The following is a 23,685-nucleotide window of genomic DNA, read 5'->3' on the forward strand; positions in this document are numbered from 1 at the left end:
GGTAATTCATGCTTTTATCTCAACTCGCCTAAACTACACCAGCTCTGTTTACTCTGGCATTAGCTGGAAAACGCTTCTGTTTACAACCGGCCCAAAATACAGCAGCCAGGCTCTTCTGAAATGCCAAAGACAGACAGGTTTTTCAGCTGAATTCAGAATTAATTTTGTAAGATTTTACTAATCACATATAGTGGTTAATGGCTCGGCTCCAAACGTGGACTCCTCTGGAATGTACCCGTAGGCCTGCCAATAAGTTTCTCCTTGAACTTCCCAAACATTCAAAGGGTAATCATGCATTTGTGGTCAGAGCCGCCAAACTTTGGAACATTCTGCCTGAAGCTATAGGAATAGAGGATTTTACTTTAAGGACATTTTATGCCTTTATTAGGCGGCCAACGGTAGAGAGACGACAGGAAAAGAGAGGAAGCAGAGATGGGGAATGACCTGCAGCAAAGGTCCCCGGCCAGACGTCAACTGGGGTCCATCATCGCTGCTTGGAATTCCTTGGAATTTGTCCAAAATGTAAAATGGCATTGGGCATAAAAAAGTTTGCACTGAATGTAATCAGTGTCTTGCAGAATTGTTCAGTACTGTCATTGTGCCAAGGTTGATGGTCGGCACCCAGTGTTTACTTGTACTTTCAAACCCCCAAGGTTGCTTCAAAAATGTCATTTTCCTCCTATTGATGCATGATGATTTTTTTTTATGATGGTCTCTAAAGTTAAGGAAAAGTGCTACATAAATAATATGAAATATAATAGTACAGCTGTGTCAAATGTTTACAGAAATCTTCAAGAGGTTTCTTTTTTTATCTCTGTGTGATGTTTGACAGCATCATAAAGCCTTCTCTGATATACAACATGGAGGTCTGCATTATAGGCTCCATGTGCTTTCCATCTGCTCCAACATTCTTCCTGTCCAGTACAATAGTTTAGTTAACAAGAAAGTAAGAGAAGTGAAAGGAATTTTGTCTTGTGAAGCTAAAATGTGATCTTTGAAAATCGTAGTGTTTGTAATGTTGGTTCACGGTTATGGAAGGCTGCTTCGTCCGAGAAATGGTGAGCTTGCTGATGGTGTGTGAGCTCTGGCTGCAGGGTCTGTTTATTGCAATATTTTGGCAGGCGTAGCCTTGGAGACTTAGACGCTGCTAATTATTTCCATTCTCTGTTTCAGTCCAAAGCTAAGGTTATTTGGGATCACATCAAAGAAGTACCCCCATGTCTGTCATCAATACCATCAGATCCATAAAAGGAGCACACATTGTACAGCTGTTGGACGGCTTATCTTTTTGCAGAACATGCATCCAAGCAAAGACCAAAAAGCAACATTTTAAAGCGACTAAAAGCTAAACTACTGTTTTAGAGCCATGCCTGACTTAGCTTTGACTTTTAGAAGTGTTTTTAGGTCATTCAAATGCTGAGCTGCTGCAGCCATCAGCGCTAGCTACAGAGACATTTTATTAGAGGAGGAGAATGTGTGAAATATACTGTGACGCAGTTTAGGAACAGTCTTAGGGAGAGAAAAAAAAAGCCAATAGGAGGAGTTTCATACTCTGGGAGGAGATGGAGGAGTAAAATGGATGATGATGCCAATTGTACCATAGCAAAGTTTTTGTTAACTACTTCCTTACAGCAGCCTCATCAAAAAAAAGTCCTTGGATCAAAGAGAAACTCTGTCTTCTCTAAACTCTGCACATCCTCAAACTTGATCTGGCAAATATAGACTCCAACACAGACTACGTACCAGAAGAACAGAAGTTTAACTAGCTGTCTGATTATTGTCACTATATGTTTTGTTTAGAATCAAAGACTCGCACAACCATAATCAATAGGCTACAAAGCGCTATCAAAACACTGTGTTTTACTCTGTCCAGCTCACGGTCTAATAAACTATACATCAATCAATGGTATGAGTTTCTATAGCCTGACTGAGCTGCCAGACAGAGCTGTTGAAAACTACTTTTTGTCGTGTGTGTCTCTTAAACTTTACTTAAGGCAAAGCTAGTGATATTTCTATAGGGAAAATGCATTTGTCACAGCTAATTGGAAGATTTGCACTATGAATAAAATGCATGTGAATAAATGCATATGTTAAAAGCTATAAAGCTAGTGGAGCCCCACCAACCCCTTCTAAGATCTTAACTGTTTAAATATAACCTGAAAACTAAAAGGGTTAATTATTCTTTCTATCAGTTTGTCTCACTTTATTGAAACATAACTGTGTAAGCCTTAAATTTAAGCATAATTAAGCATGTGGAACTTTTAGTGATAGGTGTGCAGTGTTGGGATAGTTAGTCTACTCAAAAAATGTTATTAATTTAATTACTCATTATGCTTTTCAAATGATGCAAATTGATCATTCCCACGCTAAGTGAGAATCAGACTGAAATTGCAATATCTGTCAAAATAATTGCAATATAATGTTTTTATCATATCATGCAGCCCTAGTGTTTCTCTTATCACATCAGTCCCCATGCAGACACATTTTGTGACATGGCAAAGCTAAGTCAAGCTTTTAGACTAAATGCAATGAATCAGTGCAAGAAACTAAATATAATTATCAAACTTGGGTGTGAAATTAAATGATTAGCTAAATTAAATGGATTAAAGAAAAAAAAAACCTTTAAGCTCTATAACTGAAATTTAGAACAAATGTTTTGCATATTAAATATTTATTATAAACAGGATATTATTCTAGTGTCAGCAGTGAAGGAGCCAGGTCATATAGTTCAATGAGTCATGGCAAAATGTGATTATTGCAGCAAATGACCAAGCGTACTACAGACTTGCTTGATTGGTGCAAGAGAATGAATGTTGCGAATTGCCACACTAGTATCTATAACCTTGACCTAAAGGGCTGCCGGTTGTTATCATACCTGGGCGGCTGCAGGAAGGACTTAGTACATGGGGCGCATACTCAATCAGGTGAGCTTCCGCTTCAACCTGATACTTTGTCTCATATCCGACCTGTACCATTTCATTCAGTCCGGACAAAAGAAAGGACAGTTTTATTTTACAGTCCAGTCAAATAAGGCAACAAGCATTTGTGATACATTAAGGCAGGAAGCAGAGCTGGATAATGATCTCCAAAACCCCCCTGAAATCTGAATGGAAATAATCCTTCTCTTCTTTGAATTACTGTTAGTGATGACAGCATAATGTTTGTAACTGTGCCTTTATGTAAAATGAAACCAGAAGTTGCAGATAGATCTGCAGCCTATCAGATGGGGATCACCCAAGATGTAGATGTACACTGTGCATGCAAAAACAGTGTATTATAAATAAAAATGTTATGTTTAGTAACCCTGCTGTTTCTTATTAGCATGAAAAAACTAAAAACTGCACAAGAGCTGCACAAATCGAGTGGATACTGGAACAGTATAATTTTACTGTAATAATAGAATACACACATTCTCAAGAGTCTTCAACCCCACTATGTTCTTTGTTTGCGTAATGGTTAACTAGAGGATAAGCAGGCCGTGTGTAGAACAGAGAATAGTCCAAGAAAAGGAAATTTTGCCATTAAGCAGTGGTTTATTTCACAGTAGCAGAAATCACTGTCACCAATATCTGAAGTTGTTGTTAACCATGCCAGCCGCAGACTAGCAGTAGCTGTATTGCAATATCTGTCTGTTGGTTGGTCGGTCCACTGCTTTGGTCCAAACTGGTCCAGACTAGAAATATCTTGACAACTGTTGAACTGATTGCCATGAAGTTTTGTAGAGACAATCATACAGACAGTCCCCAGAAGATGAATTGTGCAGACTTTGGTGATCCCCACTTTCCTCTACGGTCACCAGCCTTGACATTTGCTAACCAGTGTTAGTCACCTAGCAGGCAGGACAGACTGAATAAAGTAGAATCTGCACACTGTTCAGTTTGAATCCTGTGTCTTGACCTCTCGCAACCAGAGAAAATCCATTATCAACAAACAGCCTGTTCCTCTTACCGCTAAATTCACTACAGTATAACCAGAGACACCCGGAGTCACGACAGTCCTGTAAACAGCGGCGGGTGTGCATACCGTAAGTAATCCCATCATATCATAGTTTTCTTATTGTCAGCAATCCCAAAAAACACAACAATGAATATATTGTCGGTGTAGTCAAAAGCCTGGTTTAGCTTACTCTCTACACTGATGTCCAGAAACTATTGCAAACATGTCAGTTAACCACAGTGTTGCACTTGGTACCAAATAGAGCGCCAGATGTGCATTGATACCCAGCTGAGAATGGTTCCCAACAGATTTAGTGTTGAGTTTGAGTGATCTTTGTGGAAAAACAACAGTGCCTGATTGTTATAGAACATTATTTATCATCTCTTAAAAATAAAAGTATACACCTGTACTGTACCTTTGTACATCTTAAGCAGAACACTGGCCACACACACACACACACACACACACACACACACACACACGGTAGAGTAGTCGGAAAGTAGGCTATTGAGAGGTGAACTGCATTGTGGGTTTTGATCTTTTTATGGGATTTATTGGCAAAAACCAAACCATAGAGTCTCACCAGCCTTGTCATTTAAGAAAATGTTAAACTGAAAATACATTTAAAGGTTTCCTGATGGAAATACAGCAGCCCACAAATAACAAAGTATGCTACGCCGGTTCTGAAAGCAGAGCAATGTTGTTTACTTTCCAACCAATCTAGCTAGTTTGTATACACACCAGCAGGGGACCAACCATGATTTACACAAATTGATTCCCAGACCACCTTCACCCCCTTTGGCAACATTCTTTTCAATGACAAAATCTTTGGCAAACAGGCGGCAACTGGCAGTATTTGCAGTGCCCTGAAGAAAATACAACTGATGCGTGTGTGTCTTGTTGCAGAGAGACTCTGAATTGGGTGACCTGGTTTGTGGGCAGGGCCAACAAGAAAACAGCTGTCTTTCTCATTAGCTCTGCTCTAGTCTCTTGAACCCCCCCCCTATTCACACACACACACACACACACATACGCACACACCCTGTCTGATGGAAAGCCAATCACCTGATGCTTTTAGCACCTTGTGAACATACAGCTGTTTCCTGTCATACAGTTCAGGGGTTAGTTGTGTGTGGTAAAGTTTGGGTGTCATTGTAATAAGTTGAATATGAGTAAAGCTTATTTAAAATGAATTTGCAAATTGATTTGGTTGTGTATTTAAGGTTATACATTTTGTGTTTGTTGAACTACAATTTACAGCTAACAGTAAGGTTTAAACAGTTACTGTAGACTATCAGGTTACGCCTGCAGACTTTATGATCTCTCTGTTAAGATTTTACAGTTGTTGTTCAAAACACAATAAGTATTAACTGATGGTGCGAACATGTTTGTATCCAGAACCTATTGTTCCTGACGATGATTGGCCATGACTGATTGAAACATTGAAAAATTGCTCTGCAGAGAATCCTTCCTCTGGTCTTTTATTGCCCTTACGTCTGTCATTTTCCCAAAGAGGAATCAATGGCTCCTTTAAGAGCCATTTCAGTCACTTACAGAACTAAACTACAACAGATTCCTTCATGTCTTTTGGGAGGGAAAGGAATGGCTCATCATTCCAAATAGTCACATTTGACAGAGGCAGAGTCATTTCATGAGTGGAATTTATTAACTTTGTATGTCTGTGGCTTAATCTCGCATTATATTAAATTTGGGAGTACATGGCATGTTCTGTGTCAACAGTGACAGAACAATATTAGATTTAGCTGAAAATGACATGTTATATTATCAAACTCTATGTTAGGGTCCAGTTAGGAACTTTATAGTGTCAGTGGTGGTACAGACTGATACAATACGCATTTGCCAAATCTGAAAAAGCTAATAATGCTGTCAGTAATCCATTACATTGCTTTCTGCTATTAGCTGCTATTAGCTGGTATTAGCGCTGTAGGCGGATTCCACGTCCTCGCCATAAGTCAAGAGGTGTTGACCTCAGATTTCTCTCTAAATTTAAACTCTGGATTCCCTATCATGACCACCTACAACCATGACCACACACAGTGCCTGTCACACACAGTTTGCTTTTTATCTCTCTTTCTACACTTTTGAATTAGGACAGTGCAACTAAAGAGGTGCCACTTATTTTATAAGCAAACAAATCCACAAGCAATCTTGTGTTCTACAATTTCTTGAGTCCAATTTCTCGGTAGAAAAACAATAGAGTTATAAACTCTATTCTTACTTTTAACTGCCCAGTAAAGAGGGATTCTCAGCTCACTGTGTGTCTTGTTTGGTGCCCCAGAGACAGCAATAAAACAGCAGTTTTATGATCTTGCTTAGCAACCACTTCTGAAGAGAAATCTGTGATAGCTTCAAATGAGAAAAGTAATTATTCCTTATCTCTTCCCTGACATCTTTTACCGTGAGTCAAAGTTGAGACTATTACATTCTAAGACATACATAAAGAATCACTGGAAAGTATGAGAACTTGTGAACATGGGTGTAGTTCTCCCACAGCCACAAAAGCCTGTGAGAGGATGGTTATGGGAGAGGGCTGACAAAAGGGGGAGGAAAATTAGGCTGGCCAGCATTCTTCTCATTTAAAGCTGTAACTACACAAAAAAAGCACTCACGCAGTCTGGGCTGGGTCTGCTTGCTGCTTACAAGGAGGGGTACTCTTGAATTCATGTTGGTGCTGTGATAACCTGAGCATTTTTTTTTCTTTTCATCCTTTTTCCCCTGCTTTGCGCACAAGGAAGGCTCATGTCTTTCTTATAGACATGATGAGCTTTGTGCATTTAAGGACTTTCCTTTTTCTGGTAGTCTCCGTTGCTCAGGTTTTGATTGTTACATGTCAAGACGGGAACAGTGGTAAGTGAACTCCTCTGCTGTTTGTTTTAACACCTAATTGCTGTTGGGAATAATGTGTGAAGGTGGTTAATGGTTGCCCTTTGAATTGACTGAACATTAGCTTGGACTTTTTGTTTGGGCTTGTACAAGAAGTTGGCTTTTTTCCATTGCCACTGATTTAATCAGTTAACTACAGAAACCCCTTTAAGTGTGCTTTTCATTAAGTAAGAAGTTATTGTAGATAAGACAGATTTGTCAAAGATTGTTGATTTCCTCTGTCCTGTGTTGGATTTTTTGTGCCAGAGTGAATTCTCCTTGTACATGACAACTTCATTTGTGGAACATGTAAGTTAGATCTGTGGTGTGGATAATTGGGACAAACCTGATGTGGTTATTAGAGACTCTGTCTAGCTTACAGAAGATTTAAAAGAGATGAGAGTAACTCTAGTGTGGATTATCTGCAATTGGAAAACAAGCCCTGCATGTCAGGAAACAGTCCTGTGGACATCTGTCAGTGATTGTAAGTGATGTCACCCTCAGGCACTGAAAATGTGCAGAGGAGGGAAAACAGCACCTTTGCGGTTTTGCATTACTTCTGCACTCCTCCACCACTTTGGAACATTTATTAAGTGTTACCACAACCATTCTCTTCCCCTTCTGACTACATTGTACATCTGCGAAAAGAATTTCAGCACCAGAGCTCACGCGCCTCTGAGGGAACACAGGCTGCATGTTAATTCAAAGCAGATGTGAGGAGACATGAGAAGGAGAGATGCTGTTGGATTCTTTGAGTCACTTGGTGTACTGTGAGGCTGCTGATGTCTTCAGCTGGCAACACTGAAAGCTGGAACACCTGAGTGTTCTTGTTTTACTTGAACTGCGCTTCCCCCTTTTTTTCAGCTGGGGTGTTTGATCTCTTGTGTCGTCACAGGGACGGTGTTGTTTCTACACATGATGTCATGGGCCACACTGGGCACTGGAAAATCCATTTGATGGGCCCCTCAGTGTGGAATTAAACAGTGCAGCACAGACAGTGTTGTTTATTTTTTTTTGGATAATTCAAGTTTTTCTTTCATTATGTCATTAACTGAAATGAGTTGGCTTTTCTTGTTCATTTTCACATAAAGCAGAGACAGTTTGTTAGTGTGACACCAGATAGAGCACCACCTTGTGGTGAGTGCAGAGTAGGGCCCAAAACATGTCTCATAGTGTTGAAGCAGGCTTTAACTGTGCTAGATATCATTTACCAAATAATAATGGCAACACTGCAGTAATTAAATGTCACTGAATTATATGGACACATCAAGATGTAAAACCTGATCTTGAAATAAGATACAACTTTATCAAGCTCTGTAGCTTTCTGCTGCTCTGACATGACCTTTAAAAAAGTTTGTTTGTCTTGTGTTGTCCAAAAAGAGGCTTTTAGTGGCTCTGTTTTATGAGTGTCTCCATTCATGATGTGGTGATGACTGTCTCTGTCCATATTGTTCATGTGGATCAGCACAGTGATCTGGCAGGCTTCTTTCCATGGAATAGCGGTCGATGAGGCGATTGCATTTCGACCAAATAAAAACAGTGGAAAGTTCATGGTTTTTGTAGAGTCAGGGAAAATGTGGTTCACCAGCACTTTGAGACAATGTACTTGTGTGCGTGTGTGAGGGGGGCTTTCAAGACTTGTTGCACATGATGACCAGTTAGTATTGTATTGCAATGAGTGGTTTTAATGTGCAGATTTGTTGGCATTTTACAATGCACATATGTAACTGTTTGTTTAGCTATGTTTGAATAGAAAATATGTTCATGAGCAGTAAGGGGCTGTAAGAAAAGCATGTTGACACAGTCAACAATTTTGTACATCCAGAATGACCCTCACAAATGTTAAACCTAAAGCACTCACAGTGCCTAAAACATTGACTAACTTTGCATATGGCCACAGCGACAATTACCAGTGTTACCCCATTTAATTGGGACTTTTATATGGAAAAATGCAACTTCAAATTGAATGTGGTTGAATGTTGATGAAACTGCATAATTGTAAGCAGACTCATTCTCTCAGTAAACTATCAACACGTTTTTTTTTAAGTCTCTTCTGAAAAATAAAAATAAAGATTGGAGAGATTTCTGAGGAGTAAAATCTTGGTGGAATTTACAAAATCACAAATGCTGCTTTGAAGCCTGAAAGAAAACATGTTTAAAGCAAATGTTAACCATTTTAGTCAGTACAGTTATACAGTTTTGGATGAAAGTCATATGGCTGCACATGTGCCGAAAGCTTGCTTGCACAAGAACTTAAGTTGGCAAATGAGATCAAGGAGCAGACTTTAAGCTCACAATTGGAAATGGTGACGCCAACATAGATTACCAGGATAAAAATGTAGCACATCTGTCACACAAACCCTACAACCTGTATTGGAAGAAGCAGGAGTGTTCAAATAATATTTGGAGTAAGTTTAGGGATGTGAACATGGAAAAAGGAAAAAAAAAAAAAAAAAAAAACTGCAATAGATCACTGACTCCAATAACAAAGAACAGGAGTCTGTGCCTACAGTTTCAGCCTGAGAACCATGCTTCTCCGTGTGTGTGTGTGTGTGTGTGTGTGTGTGTGTGTGTGTGTGTGTGAGTTTGAACATTACTCCTCCCAGACGCTGACATAGCTGTAAAACATCTTCAAAGATGCCACTTAGCGCCTTACATCAAAGACACTAAACACTCAGACTTTGTGAAACCAGTGGATTTAGTTTAACAGAGTTATATTTGTCCCATCATCACCAGGTTTTTGATGTCCATCACAGCAAAAATTGAAATCAACTCAAAACCTTTTTTTCCCCTCTCAGAGAGAAACACACAAGCAGAAAGCAAAAAGCTGGTATACCAGATCAACAAACCTACATGAGGTCACTCTGTTTTCCAAATTGGTTCCAGTTGTCGTTGCCACATCACTGACATCGCAACAAATGGGCTGTTTTCTACCAAAGCTAAAACGTCCAAACATGTGAATTCAACCAGGTCCACAGACGGCTTTGATTAGAAACACATGCTGCATTTTTGAGCTATGACTTGATTACACGCCTCTTTTCTTCCAGAGTTAAGGAGGTCGGGCTCACCAGATTGTACATTGTCTTGAATTACCTTCTTTGTGGAGGACATAGGTTTTATCAGTCGCCTGATGTGTTGCATCGGGCAGTGAACCTGTGATGTCTTGGTGGCACAGATGATGGAGCTGATAGATTTTGAATGCAGCTTGTGCCTGTGAGGAATTCTCCATGGGAACTACTTATAAACCAAATTATTGCAGTCAGCAAATGGAGGCTTGGGGTGGGGGGATGACTTCCAGATGTTAAAATGCTCTCTTTGGCAGTATTTGGAAAATATATTAAAAAAAAAATGTCTGAGCCTTAGAGATAGTTGGAAGGGGAGCATGTCAAATGGCTGATGTAAGACATAACGTGTCAGTGTTGCTTTAGGGTGACTTGAGCATGGATAACTTCCTGGCTCATGCTTGCCTAAACAGTTTGAGGGCATGTCATTTCTCCCGTACAGTATCTTTATACTGAACACCTCCGCAGGTTCAAGTTAAAGTAACTATTTGCTCAAAAGCCATGCAATTAGGGCTCCCCCCGTGACAGGCCTCCTGCTCCTTGATTGGCACTTACTCACCAATCTGCCCTGTGATCCTCTCAGCCGGTCCATGTGGGAGGATGACAGGACAGAACGTAAACACAGAACGGGGCTGGGCTTCCCCAAGTGCTATAATTGTCTTCATTTCATTCAGAAACTGCTATACTCACACTAGTCATGGCAAGAGCATGTTCACTAAATGTGATGTGTCGCGAAAATGTCCTATTCCATCAAGGCGGGGAAAAAAGTCATACTCCACCAATTTAACACATAATCTTCCGTTCAGTTTGCCTCATGGGGCTTTGCAATCTGTACAGTATTTGACACCCTCCATGGTTAGACCCTTGAGTCATATTAGGAAAAACTCCCCCCCCTCCATTTACATCTTTAAAAGAAAAAAAATGGAAGAAACCTCAGAAGAAGAAAAGTTCTACACAGCCTGTGAAACTAATTGAATAATGTCTCTGTGGTTTCATGGGAACTTTCCAAAGTTTGAGAAAATAAAGTGAAGAGTCTGTATGAAAAGAAGCGGGGCTATATGAGGAAAGATGGGTCTAAACTGAGACACTGTGCATTGTGGGAAATGTAGGATTTTTTGTAGCTTGACCCATGCTGAGGACTAAAAGGATTCGTAAAATATTAAATTGCAGGAGTACCTCTTTAATTATTCATAAAAGTATCATTAGAGTCATGATAGACGATTGTTCACCTAATTTAGGAATCATAATCTTTCTCAACAATTAAAAAGCAATATTGTCCATCCCCAAATGCTAGAACAACAGTGTCATGTTATCGTGCTGTTACTGGTGCACAGCGGGATCTGCCTGTGCACTGGGTGTTGATACAGCTGGTTGTAGTTTTTCCAGGCGATCAGGAAGACTTTTGCCCTTTGGAGCTTATCCTCTGTAGGTTGGCAAGTCTTAGTGTAATATAGCACTCCCACCGAACATGTTCTCGGTCTCTCCCCTGGTGACTATTTCAAAGGCTGCTGTAATTGCTTTAAATCTTCCAATTTCATGAGATGTTATGTCCCATCTGGGAACCTTTCTCTCTGTCTGTGCTGAAGTGCTTTGGGCCAGGTAATGATTTAGCAAAATCAGATTAAAGTTGACTGAATTTTCAAATTAAGCAAAGACAAGTCTCCTTGTCTGTAATAAACAGTTATTCTCGTAATAGAAATGCGTGTATGAGTCTGAGAGACCTTAATATATAATAGTAGAACGCTTTGATTTAGATATGACATTTTAATAACAAATGACACCCATACTTTTAGATGTAACTTTTCTCCCTTAAAGTCTTAAAAATGTGATCAAATTTTCTGTCAGATTCTCAAGCACTACACTTAGTTGTTTAAATGCCACAAAATGGTGACTGTCAGCCATAATTGCAGGTTGTGGTCCACCCTAAATTCTAAGTTGCAGCTAGGTTGTGTACATTACTACTGCAGAGGGTGAACAAGTGGTGCTACATGTGTGTTCGTGGGTGACAAGGGTTAGCAATGTGGCCTAAGTTATGTTTAGGCACTTAACAACTTGTTGGACAGCTGATTGACTTGGTGGTGAAATGCCTCATATAAGAGCAGTGAAATGCCTTGAGGTTACTTTTGAATCCAGGTGGTCTTCTTGCAGTGGAGCTATAGTGTGAATGACATTACTGCAGTCTGTTAATAGAATTTTGCATTAGCATTTTAGTCGCTAAAACAGAGATTTTGGAAAACAAAATCACACATTTTTCAAAACTTCGGTTTCAACATCTCAATTCCCGCATGCCCATTGTTACTTTGCGTAATGAGCATGACTTTTTGGACTTTTTTTTGTAAAATGAAGGTTGTTTTTTAAAAAACTTCCTCAAAAATATCACAAGTTGGACCACATATTTTCAGAATTCCCCTGTCAAGACCTTTTTGATGTGTCTGTGCTCCATTGTTCTATACCAGATCAATGAATACAGTCTGAAAACAAAGATAATCCGAGGCTAAATTAATCATTGCAATGAATGGGCTTCAATCATACAAATATAGATATTCTCCTAGAGGCTCATGTTCTGGAGGAAAATATATTAGGGTTTAGTAGAGTTCCAACACACATAGTGCGGAGCCTTTACTATGCAACACTGCCAGATCTCAGCAGAGGGTATGATGTTTCTTGAAATGTCATCTATTATTAAACTCAAAGTGTGTGCAGAACAGATAAATGCATTAGCTGGGAACATCATCAGCTCTGTGAGGCTCAGAGTAAATCAGATGTGCTGAAAAGATTAATTCTTGCTTAAAACGTTGGCCGCAGAAGTCTTGCAGATCGAAACAGGGAGATACTTTCCCTGGATCATGGTCTGTTGCGTCAAAATAGGCACTGACTCCAAACATGTCTAGTAAGGAAGTAAGTTATTCAGTATAGAGAAGGGTGCATTCTTTTCACACAATGTGAGTCTGTGCTGCCCTTTACCCACTGGCCGCAACGTCCAGTCAGTGTTCCCGAACAAATACGTCTCACACAGAGCCAGACCAATAAGATGTGGAAATGTCTGCTTGTAGCTGGTGACTCATGGCTACCATTTAACCCAGATGATTTCACCAAATGGGTGAAAACGCTGCTGCAGAGAAGCTGTTGGAAGAGATGGAGTTTCTGAGAATGAGTCCTAAAGCTAACAATAAATATCGGATTATTTAGTTTGCCTTCACATTGTCAGCTAGCATGCTTCACACACCAAGCATCTTAACTTTTAATTGTTCACAGTACATTGTGGAAAGTTAGAAACATTTCAGCCAGAAGAACAACAAATCTAAATGCTGGCATGGTAATTCACAGTCTGCCAGCTTTACAATGATAGCCATATGAATGACATCAAATACTAGCACTTTGTGTTTCTGTAAATATACTTCTGAATTAAAGCAAAGCCACATGAGTTTTTATAAAGAAACAGTATCCTACAGAATAACCTTGTAATTACTGTGGTGTATAGACATTTTGGCTCAGCCTTCGCTTAATCAGCCACTCCAGTTCCACAGCAACAAATACCTCATATTTACACAGCTAGAACTGTGTTGTGCATCATGCCACTCTTTATTTACCTGGGTTAAATTCAATCTCCAATTATAGGTTGTGAGTCTTGATTTCAATTTGATCTCAGGCTCCCTCTGGTTTCTAAGCCCTTCACTGATGAGGTCTGGTATTTAGGGGATAAGCTTTAAATGTGGGATAAAACTGCAGAGGGGAAACTTCATTTCATCATGATTTCATATCTATTAGGAGAGGGGGGACTGAAGGGGAAGAAAAGCACAGAGAAAGAACAGAGGGCTGAAAGAGAAAGGAGGAGGATGAGGACAGAGAGGAGTCAAGGCAGGGAAAGAGGATAAGAGCTGAAATTTATGAGAAAAACAAGAGTAAGAATGTGTGAGGGTGTGGAAGAAGTGGCAATCAGGGAAGCCCAAAGGATTGTTTGGTACATGTCATAAAGGGTGAATACTTCTCTGCTCACAATAGACTGCTCCAACTCCAGCACAGGAAGTCATATCAAATTGGAATTTCCTCTGGAAAAGCTCTGGCTTTTAGCTGCTGTCATTAATGACCATTGTGATTCCTGGTCAAAAGATACGATTATTGTTTGACATTTTTGAGTGCAAATGCCCGCCTTCCCCTTGAACTCATAAGCAAGTCAAAAAATGTATTAAAAAAGTAATTAAGAGAATGTTATGGACAAAATTAAAGGAAATGTGCCGTTGCCAGCATTGATAACTGTTGAAACATGTTGAGGAAATTAGGTCAGCTGGCGATTTGTTAGCTCTTTCGAATGGAAGACTTGGGAAGACATTTCTAAGGCTCACACAGCTGTTGATGACATGTTGAATAAAGTATGCAACTGTTGCTGATACAAGGGAGGAGTTTCAGCAAACAAACTGCGGCAGATCTGCCAAATAATCCTCAGCTTGGCACTGATGACATCGCAGGAACACTCTCAAGATGCCAGTGCTTCACTGCTTCATGCAGTTTGGTGTTTTGCCATAATGTCACAAGGACATGGGAGGGAATATTCCCATCATACTTCTCTCATTAGGGAAATATAGGTCACTGTTTGTGTGCGTGTATGTGGGTGTGTGGGTGTGTGTGTGTGTGTGTGAGAAAGAGAGAGAGAGAGAGAGAGAGAGAGAGAGAGAGAGAGAGAGAGAGAGAGAGAGCATTTACTTTGATTTAACAATGACATTTGGATAAAATTTCCTTCACAAAACATGCAAGCATATTATTGAATTGTATCATTTGATTTCAAAGTCACAGAATAATGTCAGGCTCTGTTATTAAGGCTGTTTTTTCACAACCTATTCTAAAAAGTTGCCTTGGGGAAGACATTTATGTGCAAGCACATCAGGACATCTGATTAAAATCATGTTGATCCGCTTCGACCAAATACAATTACGGCAGTAAAATTTAACTCACAAGTTACTCACAATTAAAGTGATGAATTAAAACTTAAAGGACCAGTGTGTAGGATTATGGGGCATCTAGAGGTGCATTTTCAGATTACAACCCCCTACCTTCACCCTCCTGTTCCAAAAATGTGAAAACACGAAAGGCAAAGTCTAAAGCCAGTGTTTGGTTTGTCCTTTGTGGGCTACTGTAGAAACATGGCGGCCTTTGTAGAAGAGGACCTGCTCCCTCTGTAGAAACAACTTATTCTAAAGTAACAAAATCACAATTCTTATTGTTAGGTTATTATACACTAATGAAAATATTTCCATGGACATTATATTCAATTTTTGGCATTAGGTCCTACTGAATGTTACATTATTGCAATTGCATGATGTATAACTTGCTTCTAAACAGCAGCTTCTTATGTAATTGTAGACTGGATAGGTTAGTAACCAGGATGTCATGTGCTGACTGCTAAGGGTTACTTTTCTACCTTTGTTGTGTTTTTTTTTTTTTTCTTTTTTACAACAGTGACGCTATATTTGTAATTTTGGACATCTTTGCTTATAGTTATGTTAGTATATCATTCACCACTGTCATTGCAGTGATCTGATGACACTGTAACACTGCCTGAAGCAGCTTTAGCCAACTAACTCAATGACCATACAAAGGAATTTGTCATCAGTAACAGCATGGTTTGCAAAATGGCCAAAACTCTGAAATAAATACGTCTAATAACATGTAAAACAGTCCTTACAAGTACAAAAATGTTTAAAAATGTGTACTCCTTGTCTATCTTGTATACACAGTTGCCTCTTGTAGAGTTATTCTGGTGAGTTTTAGAGCTTTATTGAGGATTTAATGGATACTAATGTCAGTATTTAAGAATATTTCATAAAAACAAAATTTACTTTTCACTTTTATTGGTTATTCAAGGATTGTGACCAGGATTTGTACTTAGCGGGACATGTTGTAAGTAGTCTCTGTGGTGGACACTGTTTCTGCTTCAGATTTAACCTTTTCAAAAGAGATCCATGTGCCTACTACTTCTAAGTGACCTCGCTAACATAAAATGCATCATAGCAGTGACTTTCTGACCCCATCACCTCTCTCTGTCTCCAGCATTTTCAAAAATGCAGGCTGCAGTTAACTTCAAGGGCTCCATTTAGCTATAAAGAGAAAGTGGTAAATTCTGTGTGTCCCCTGGGGCTTCATCCTGACCGATGTCACCACAGTAAAGGGGTCTCGCAGGGTCGACCCCCTCTCAGGCTCTTCTTTGTGGTCAGTTAACACTAGCTACTGGCCAGCAGAACCACAACACTATTTATCTTTAAATAAGGATGGTTTGTCCTGTACAGAGGCAATCACTGGAAACTACCCAAGCTGTTATCTCTCTACGTGTTTAGTGAAGCTCAGCCGACTTTACTGCAAAGTAATAATAGATCGCTCTGGGAATTGCCTGAAAAACTAGTTGATGTAGTTCACCTGGAATTAAGTCATGGTTTCCATTTCAGAGATGATACTGGGCTAGTGCCAAATCAAGCATATCTCATAATGTTTTGAGGAATTTCTGGCCTAAACCATCTGCTCAGACACTGTTTTCTTTATAGATTTGGTCTCCGCTTCCCAAAGCCTCTCCATAACATTGGCTTTGTGTTTGAGTTTCAGGACTGTAACCCATTTGTAAAATTGCATCTCTGTAAATACAATCATGTCCCATGAATCTTCCAGCAGTGTTTTGGACAGCTTGTGATGCAATTTTCTGCATTGAATAACTTTTGTTGGTACACACAGTCCCCTAACTACTTCTACTACTTGTATCTTATAACCCCTTAAACTTCTAAAGGTTTAAGTGAAATGTTCATGCAATAAGTAATCATTAAAAGATTGATTAGTGTGCTCTTAAATTAATGATAACATAGGGGACATTGTTTATATTAAGCTATGTGTGCAGACATTAAATGACGATTAAGACTTGTTTTAAGCTTGTTTAAGGGGAGTTGGTGGTACTAATTGCTCATAATGTCGTCAATGTTGACATTTTAACTTATTTGGTTTTACATTATATGACTGGATGTGGAGCATCAGCTAAAGCTCACAATCTAATGAAAATATAAATAATGTCAAGCTTGTGACCTCACACTATGCAGTCCAGTTGAACATATAAATATTTACCAAAAGCATCCTTTGCCTGAGGGGCTGCACACTTGATACAGTGTATGCTGGCGTCGTGACCCAGCAGTTGTATCATTTCTCTGAGCTTTCAGAACAACAAAATGGAGACAGAGACAAAAAGAGCAAGAGGGAAAGAAAGTAAGAGAAGAGAAGTCCACTCTTAAAAATAGGTACAGTAAGAAAAGAAATGAAAAAGAACAGAGCAGAAAGAGGGGAAAAGAAATGAAAAAGAACAGAGCAGAAAGAGGGGAAAAGAAATGAAAAAGAACAGAGCAGAAAGAGGGGAAAACAGAGGAGTGTGCAGGAAAAGTCCAAAAGGAGGCTGTGTGCTTTGATAGGGATAAGGAGAAAAAAGAGAGATTGGAGAGCTTGACGGGGATATGAAAAAAACACAGACTAATGCAGAAGAAGAAGTGGGATTTAAAAAGGAGCCTCCGGCAGCCATTTGGTTTGGAGGAGAGGATGCAGCATCCTTAAACTGCTGTGGCACTGAGGTCAGACAAAATGTGGAGGCAATAAGTCTCTCTTGCCTTTAGGGTTGCTCCTCGCCGCTGCTACAGGACACCTCATAAAACAACTCAGAATTCTCCCCCACTTGAAGAATGATAATGGATGAACATGTGTATTTCATTATTTGGATTTTGCAAGTCAGCGTTTAGATTGTTAGAAATGTTTCAGAATGAAAAGCTGGGACCACATGCTGCACTCGTACTTCGCATTGAGTCGATTGTGTTGAATTTGCTGCATTTCTGTGGGCTGAGCTGCGACTTTGTACATGACTGCGTTGTCCGATAAGCACGTTGTTGCTGCTGTATTGATTTAAGGAATGAGACTGCAGAAAGCCACGAGACTGCAAAGGGGGAAATGTTGGTTAACAAGACATTGCGTTAAAGCGACCAACTGTGATTATGTTCCTGTGCTCACATATTCAAAGTGAAATGTAGAGACACAGAAAAAACGAGACACAGAGGGAGAGACATTTTCTGCCAGCACCTCGTCTGCACTTGAAAAGGCAATCAGATGTGTTTAGCACTGATTTGAGCTGTAGACAGTGTGGTTAGCAGTGTAGGACATGCATTTTAATGCTGTTGGTTAACCCATAAAAACATAATTTCTCATTACCACTTGGAGTATCCAGCCGCTGCACTTTCATTTCAGACATTCTACTGAGGTTATGAGAAAATCAGTCACTGAGATTGTTGCCATGAGGCTGATAAAATGATATGAAATGAAGTTTATTTGTGCTCAAAGCATCAAATAATGTCTTCAGAAAATGCGTCCCCATTACTCAGGATAATCTGCAGAGCACAATGTCAACAAGTTTCATAGAGGCTATTTCTTTGGTGGAAAGTGATTTAAATGAAAACTGTCGACAGTGAGATCTGTGGTATATCAAGAGTAATTTAGTTTATTTCATTCTTCTGAATTTTTCAAATGACTTTTTTTGGTGCTTTGAATACCGCATGCAACATTTAATTTACCTTCATTAGGGTGACATATATCTCACAGTTAAACCTCTGCAAGTTAAAACCTGATTTGAAATTATCTATATGGCTATAGCCTCATGGGTACCTGAGCTTAGCTGTCTATTTAACATCTTGCACCACACTGACACCAAGCAATAAAGTTACATTACATGGTACAAGCGTTCTTGTCATTAAAATAATATAAGCATTAAAACCTCAACAGAAACATTTCGGTTTCTAACGTAATACGCTGTATTTTCTAAAAATCTAAAACCTCTCTGTGGAAGAGAAAGTGGTTTTGTTGCTGCATTACATGTTACAGTGACAAAATCGTATTCTATCAAGCTGGTAGAAAGAGAAATATATATTTTTTCGTCTTTTATCATTTTAGTCTTGATAATTGTGTTGTTTGTGAATACATTTCACAAGTTGTAGTTGTGGAACAAAGTTAAGAACAACAATGCTCAAACCATTTCACTCTAAATTGATCTAGAGAATCTTGCTTTAGATGACCGTATTGTCTTTAGTCACATCTCCAGATGTTATATTTTGCTTTTCTCTGTTTTTTAGAGAAAAAGGCCTGAAACACTTCATTGCATTTCTCTGTGTTTTAGTCACGCAGCAGGAGCATAATGTGCTGGAAACAACTTTCCTTCGAGTCCGTCAGTGTACAGAATCCACAGTTTATTCTTTCACATCTGGCTATGTGCTCAGTTGATGTAAAACACCAGGGCGCTCTGACCCCTTGTATATGTTAACACTCTGCTCTGGTAAACTGGAATTTTTGACGTCACACATTTTCCTTTGCTTCAAATCTGCTTTCACACGGACCGGCCAAATGAAATAATGTTAATTGATATTAAGACATTTAAAAAGTTTATTCGAATGGTACAAATGTGTCATTCGACATTACATGATCATTGTCTGTGTTGCACATTACTGTATTATTGCAAGTGCATACACTGTGCCTTGTCTGTTATCTACATTTCATAAAGTAAAGGCTAGACAGGCGGTGCTGCACATTGTTCACGTTCAGTAAACTGTGCCAGTGTGTGTTATTTAGCTTGATCAATGTGCATTGGAGCTAGCTCCAGAGGATATGAGAACCACATGTTTGACAGTTTACCAGGACTTTGTGTAAGATGTGATTTCAATTCAAACAGCACCACCTGGTAAAGTTAAACAGTCATTGTGGTGTTTTGTTCTGTGCTCAGAGGCGCATTCACACTATACAAGGGAAAAAAAAAAACTTTCCACAGTTATATCCTATGTCAATTTGAACGCTGTATCCTTAATAGCAGGATATTACTAAAAAATTCTCTTTTTATCTTTTACTTTGGCTTTAATGTAAAGTTACTGTGTTTGTGTGGGAGTACAAGTGATTTTACAGTGAGATGTAACTGCTGAATCGCAGAAAGTGTACTTTCATGTAGTTGTTCAAGGTTTAATAAGTAGTACATGAAGAGGGATCATGCTGTTTAAACATAAGTGTTTACATTCCACATGATGACAAAGAACTGTAAAGTATATGATATTTACTGAAAAGCAGTGCCTTCTGCAGTCATGTGTCTGCAACACATTTGATGCACAAATGCAGAGAAAACCAAACCAACATAAAGAACTCATGCAGTCACCGAGTAACCTGAACAGTATCAAACATAAAGCCACAGTGTTGAGTGTAAGACATAGAAAGACCAGAGGAATAATCCACATGAATATATGTGTCTGCAGCACACAGTTTTTTTACATGAAGTTTACACGGAGTACATTCTCAAATGATTGCCCCGGTGTTGAACTTTGACCCTGACCTTGGTGCGAGCCTCAGGCCAGGTCAAAGAGGGTCCAGCCTTTGATGTTTGCGGTGAAGAACATTCACTGTTTAGCTGGTTACATTTTCATTTCAACAGCTTGTGTTTTCTAATTCTCTAATTACAGCAAATTATTCATTTTTAGAGCACACCATCTGTCATGCAGCATATTTAGCTCAAAATGAGTACAAGCACATGCTGTAAATTGGGTTTTCCATATGGCGTGAATACACAGAACCCGTTTGATTGGTACAACTGTAAGCACAGATCTTTTTCAGTTATTGATGTCAGAATATTTCACGGCAATGGCAATGAATTATGCTTGAGAATATGTGGCCAAATGCATAATCCATCTTCTGAATGCTTGTTTTTGCCACTCACAGCAGTTTTATTGAACTCAGAAAAGGTTATTTTGTAGGTTCTATATTAAAATGCTGATAACCGGTTGAAACATGCAGTTATAAGATGGAGATGAATCAAATTCAAGGCAACAGAAAGCAAGGAGTCAGTCAGCCAAATAGATAAAGAGGCGAGGAGGAGGGGGGATGTGTAATTTAGTGAGACCACAATCCTCCTAGGGAACATGGGATGGGAATGACTCCTGAATGTGGTTGCCTCTTTAGAGGGAGACCCATTGGAGACGGGGGCCTGTTGATGGAAAAGCCTAGACATGTAATCAGCAAGCTGCTTATTCATTTTCAACTTTCCTGGCCCGAGCTTCCTACCCCTCCCTCGAGATACTGAGCTTTGTTTGTGGAAGCCAAGTTGAGGAGCATGTTCAAACTGGAGCGTTATTTCAGATTTCAAGCCCTGTCAACATAATACAGCAAATCCTGCATGCTTCAGAATATTAAACAGACAGGCTGCTTTTTGTACACATTAAAATCTTTGTGCCAGTCAGTAAAAAGCAGAAAAGGTTTGAGAGTTAAGTGAAGCAAAACACTGTGTTGACATGTTTTTGACCCATAGCAACTCAAGCTTGGGGCTAATAATGCAAACGCCTTGACTAATGTTTGTGGAAAAGCTGCTTTTTATTGACTGCTTCATCAGTGGACCAATCACAGGTTGAGCTGAAGGTCTTTTACAGAGGGGAAGATTTATGTTTGGCCTTGACACTGAGGGTTTTAGAGCAGGAAAGTGCAGCTGCTGCAGAGCCACCCCTCAGCAGCTGTAACTCATCTGCATCTGGACTAGGAATCAGGCTGTGCTCCTCACGGTATTAACCGTGTCAGTTAGGGCAAGTTACTCACAGCTAGGAAGAACTTGTTCGGAACACGAATGGAAACAGACGTCAGATGTGGGTTCATAAACTCATCATCCAGTGGGCATTATCTTTCTGAAGATTGGGGCCATCAGTTTGGGGCCGGCACTTGGATCCACTCATGGTTTTTTTTTTGCTTTCTTAAAGGAAATGAGAATTCCAGATTTATGTGACTCATTGTTTCCATAAGGTCATTTTCTAAGCCCTCGACTTGTGGCTGCAATAGATTCTCCCCAAAGACGATGTGTTATGAGTATTTCCATATTAGCAAAGGAAAATCCATAAACTACATCACATTTGTGGCAAAGCACAAGTAGGTTTCCCTGGTTGAACCTCATGGTTTGGATGTGTGCCATGACTTCAGAGTGAGGATGTTGGCTTTCAGGCTTTGTTATCTGGCTGATGTCTGGTGAATTGTATTAAATGATAGGCAGCGGGTAGACATATGAGTCATGTTGAAGAGCCCCAGACACCATGTTTTAAACCAGGAGAGGAAACCGTCTACCCTCTTAGCTGACTAGTGGAAAATCCAGATCAAGCAGTCACGGTCAGAAGGGAGCATGCCTTTCACCGTTGTCACAATTAAACTGTTTTTATGGCGTCTGTGGAAAAGTGTGGAACCTGCAATGAATTAGCTGAGAGGAGGGGAAAAAGTAATCGTTCCTCTCCTCCGCCTCCTCTTCTTCCTCGAGGCTTGTGGTGGGTTTTTTTTCAAGACCGCTCTGAAAAACCACACTTCTCTTCTAGTGAATTTCAAACTCTCCCAACAGGCAGTGTTTGAAATCTTTCAAAACCCAACAGGAAAAATCTCTCTCCAGCAATGTGGCCGGCGGCTCGGCCAGACATCGCTGGTGGTGTGACCTTTTCAAGTCACACCACCAGCAGTGAAAGGGACTAAAGTTCCACACAGTTTGGTGCCTGTAAAGATGATACTTACTTGACAGCGATTCAGAGAAGAGATAATGCAGCACATTTTAGGACATATTAAGAATAATTCTGATCCAGTCAGTCATGATAACTACAAAAGCATTTCTAAGGGAACAGCTAAGCGTGTTCTTGTGAAACACAAAAAAAGAGAAACAGATTGTTGGTTTGCTTTCCAAAAATGAAGATTCATGGCTAAAGTGATTCCAAGCATCTCTACAAATGAAGAGAAATGCACTCTTGCGTTCCATGGAGTACTGGTTTTCATTTGAAAGCCCACAACTTGCAGCCGGATGTTACTGGCTGTTAAAAGGCAGGAAATGTAATTGCTGTACGTGTTTAATGTATCTTTTAATACCTTGGGCTGACAGAACACGGATGTCCGAGAAAGTTTACCTGTGAGCTCACATTTGCAATGGTTGGAGTGTTGATTATCTAATATATACACAGATAGAAGCTGCAAGCTCAGCCAACACAGCTGGCTGGGGGACACATGCAGATAAAGAGTCTATGTTAAAGTCTGACTGCTGTCTTATGTCAAAGGGTCCTTTACAGCTGCGGCCTTCTGTGTGGGTGAATGCGACTGTGTGTTAATTAAAATAATGATCCCAGATTGCTTTAAAATTCAATAAATGCACACAAGTTGCAAAACAATGTGTAAAATGTCCTAATGAAGTTTAAACAGAAATGTGGTTTTCATTTTCATCATTATGAGCATTTTTCACAATGATTTGATTCTTCTTTTTTATTAATTTATTGCAAGAGTGCATAACATAGATTTACACTTGCTTACATGTGTAGCATTCTTACACTCTTGTGAATGAAAAGAAAAGACAAAGGAGTAAACAAAACTGGTAGAAAAGGTGGAAAAATTAAAATAAAAATACAATCTGAGGGGGGGAAATACACATGTCTTCCATGCCATTGTCTGAGGTATTGCCCAAATCACAGCTACTCACCTTTGAGATTAAATGTAATGAGCCTAAAAAGGGTCTGATTACGGTGCATCTGTAAGCACTCAAGCCTCGAGTTCCCTTTAATTCGAGGTATTTCAGAGGTCTTGTTAAGACAAGTTTAAATGTAATTCATCACTCACACCGTCAGTTTATCTTTCTTTGAACTTGTACCACGGTTTTTGATGTATCTTATCTGTTTTATCAGATTTTACATAGGGGCCCTCCACTTCATCACTGAATCTTAGCTCTATGAACAGTATTTATGGCCCGCATGGCTAAAATAGGAATAAC

At 39.5% G+C, this 23,685-nt stretch overlaps 1 protein-coding gene across 1 annotated transcript in view; it reads left to right on the forward strand.

Annotated features, from left to right (window-relative positions):
• Positions 1 to 6,550: 6,550 nt before the first annotated feature.
• col5a2a (collagen, type V, alpha 2a) overlaps positions 6,551 to 23,685 on the forward strand; it is a 40,193-nt gene continuing 23,058 nt past the window's right edge. The window contains 1 exon segment of the mRNA XM_051405082.1: positions 6,551 to 6,804. Coding sequence (XP_051261042.1) covers positions 6,714 to 6,804 — 91 coding nt within the window. The 5' untranslated portion in view covers positions 6,551 to 6,713.

Source organism: Dicentrarchus labrax, unplaced genomic scaffold, assembly GCF_905237075.1.
Source record: "Dicentrarchus labrax unplaced genomic scaffold, dlabrax2021, whole genome shotgun sequence".
Lineage (NCBI taxonomy): Eukaryota > Metazoa > Chordata > Actinopteri > Moronidae > Dicentrarchus > Dicentrarchus labrax.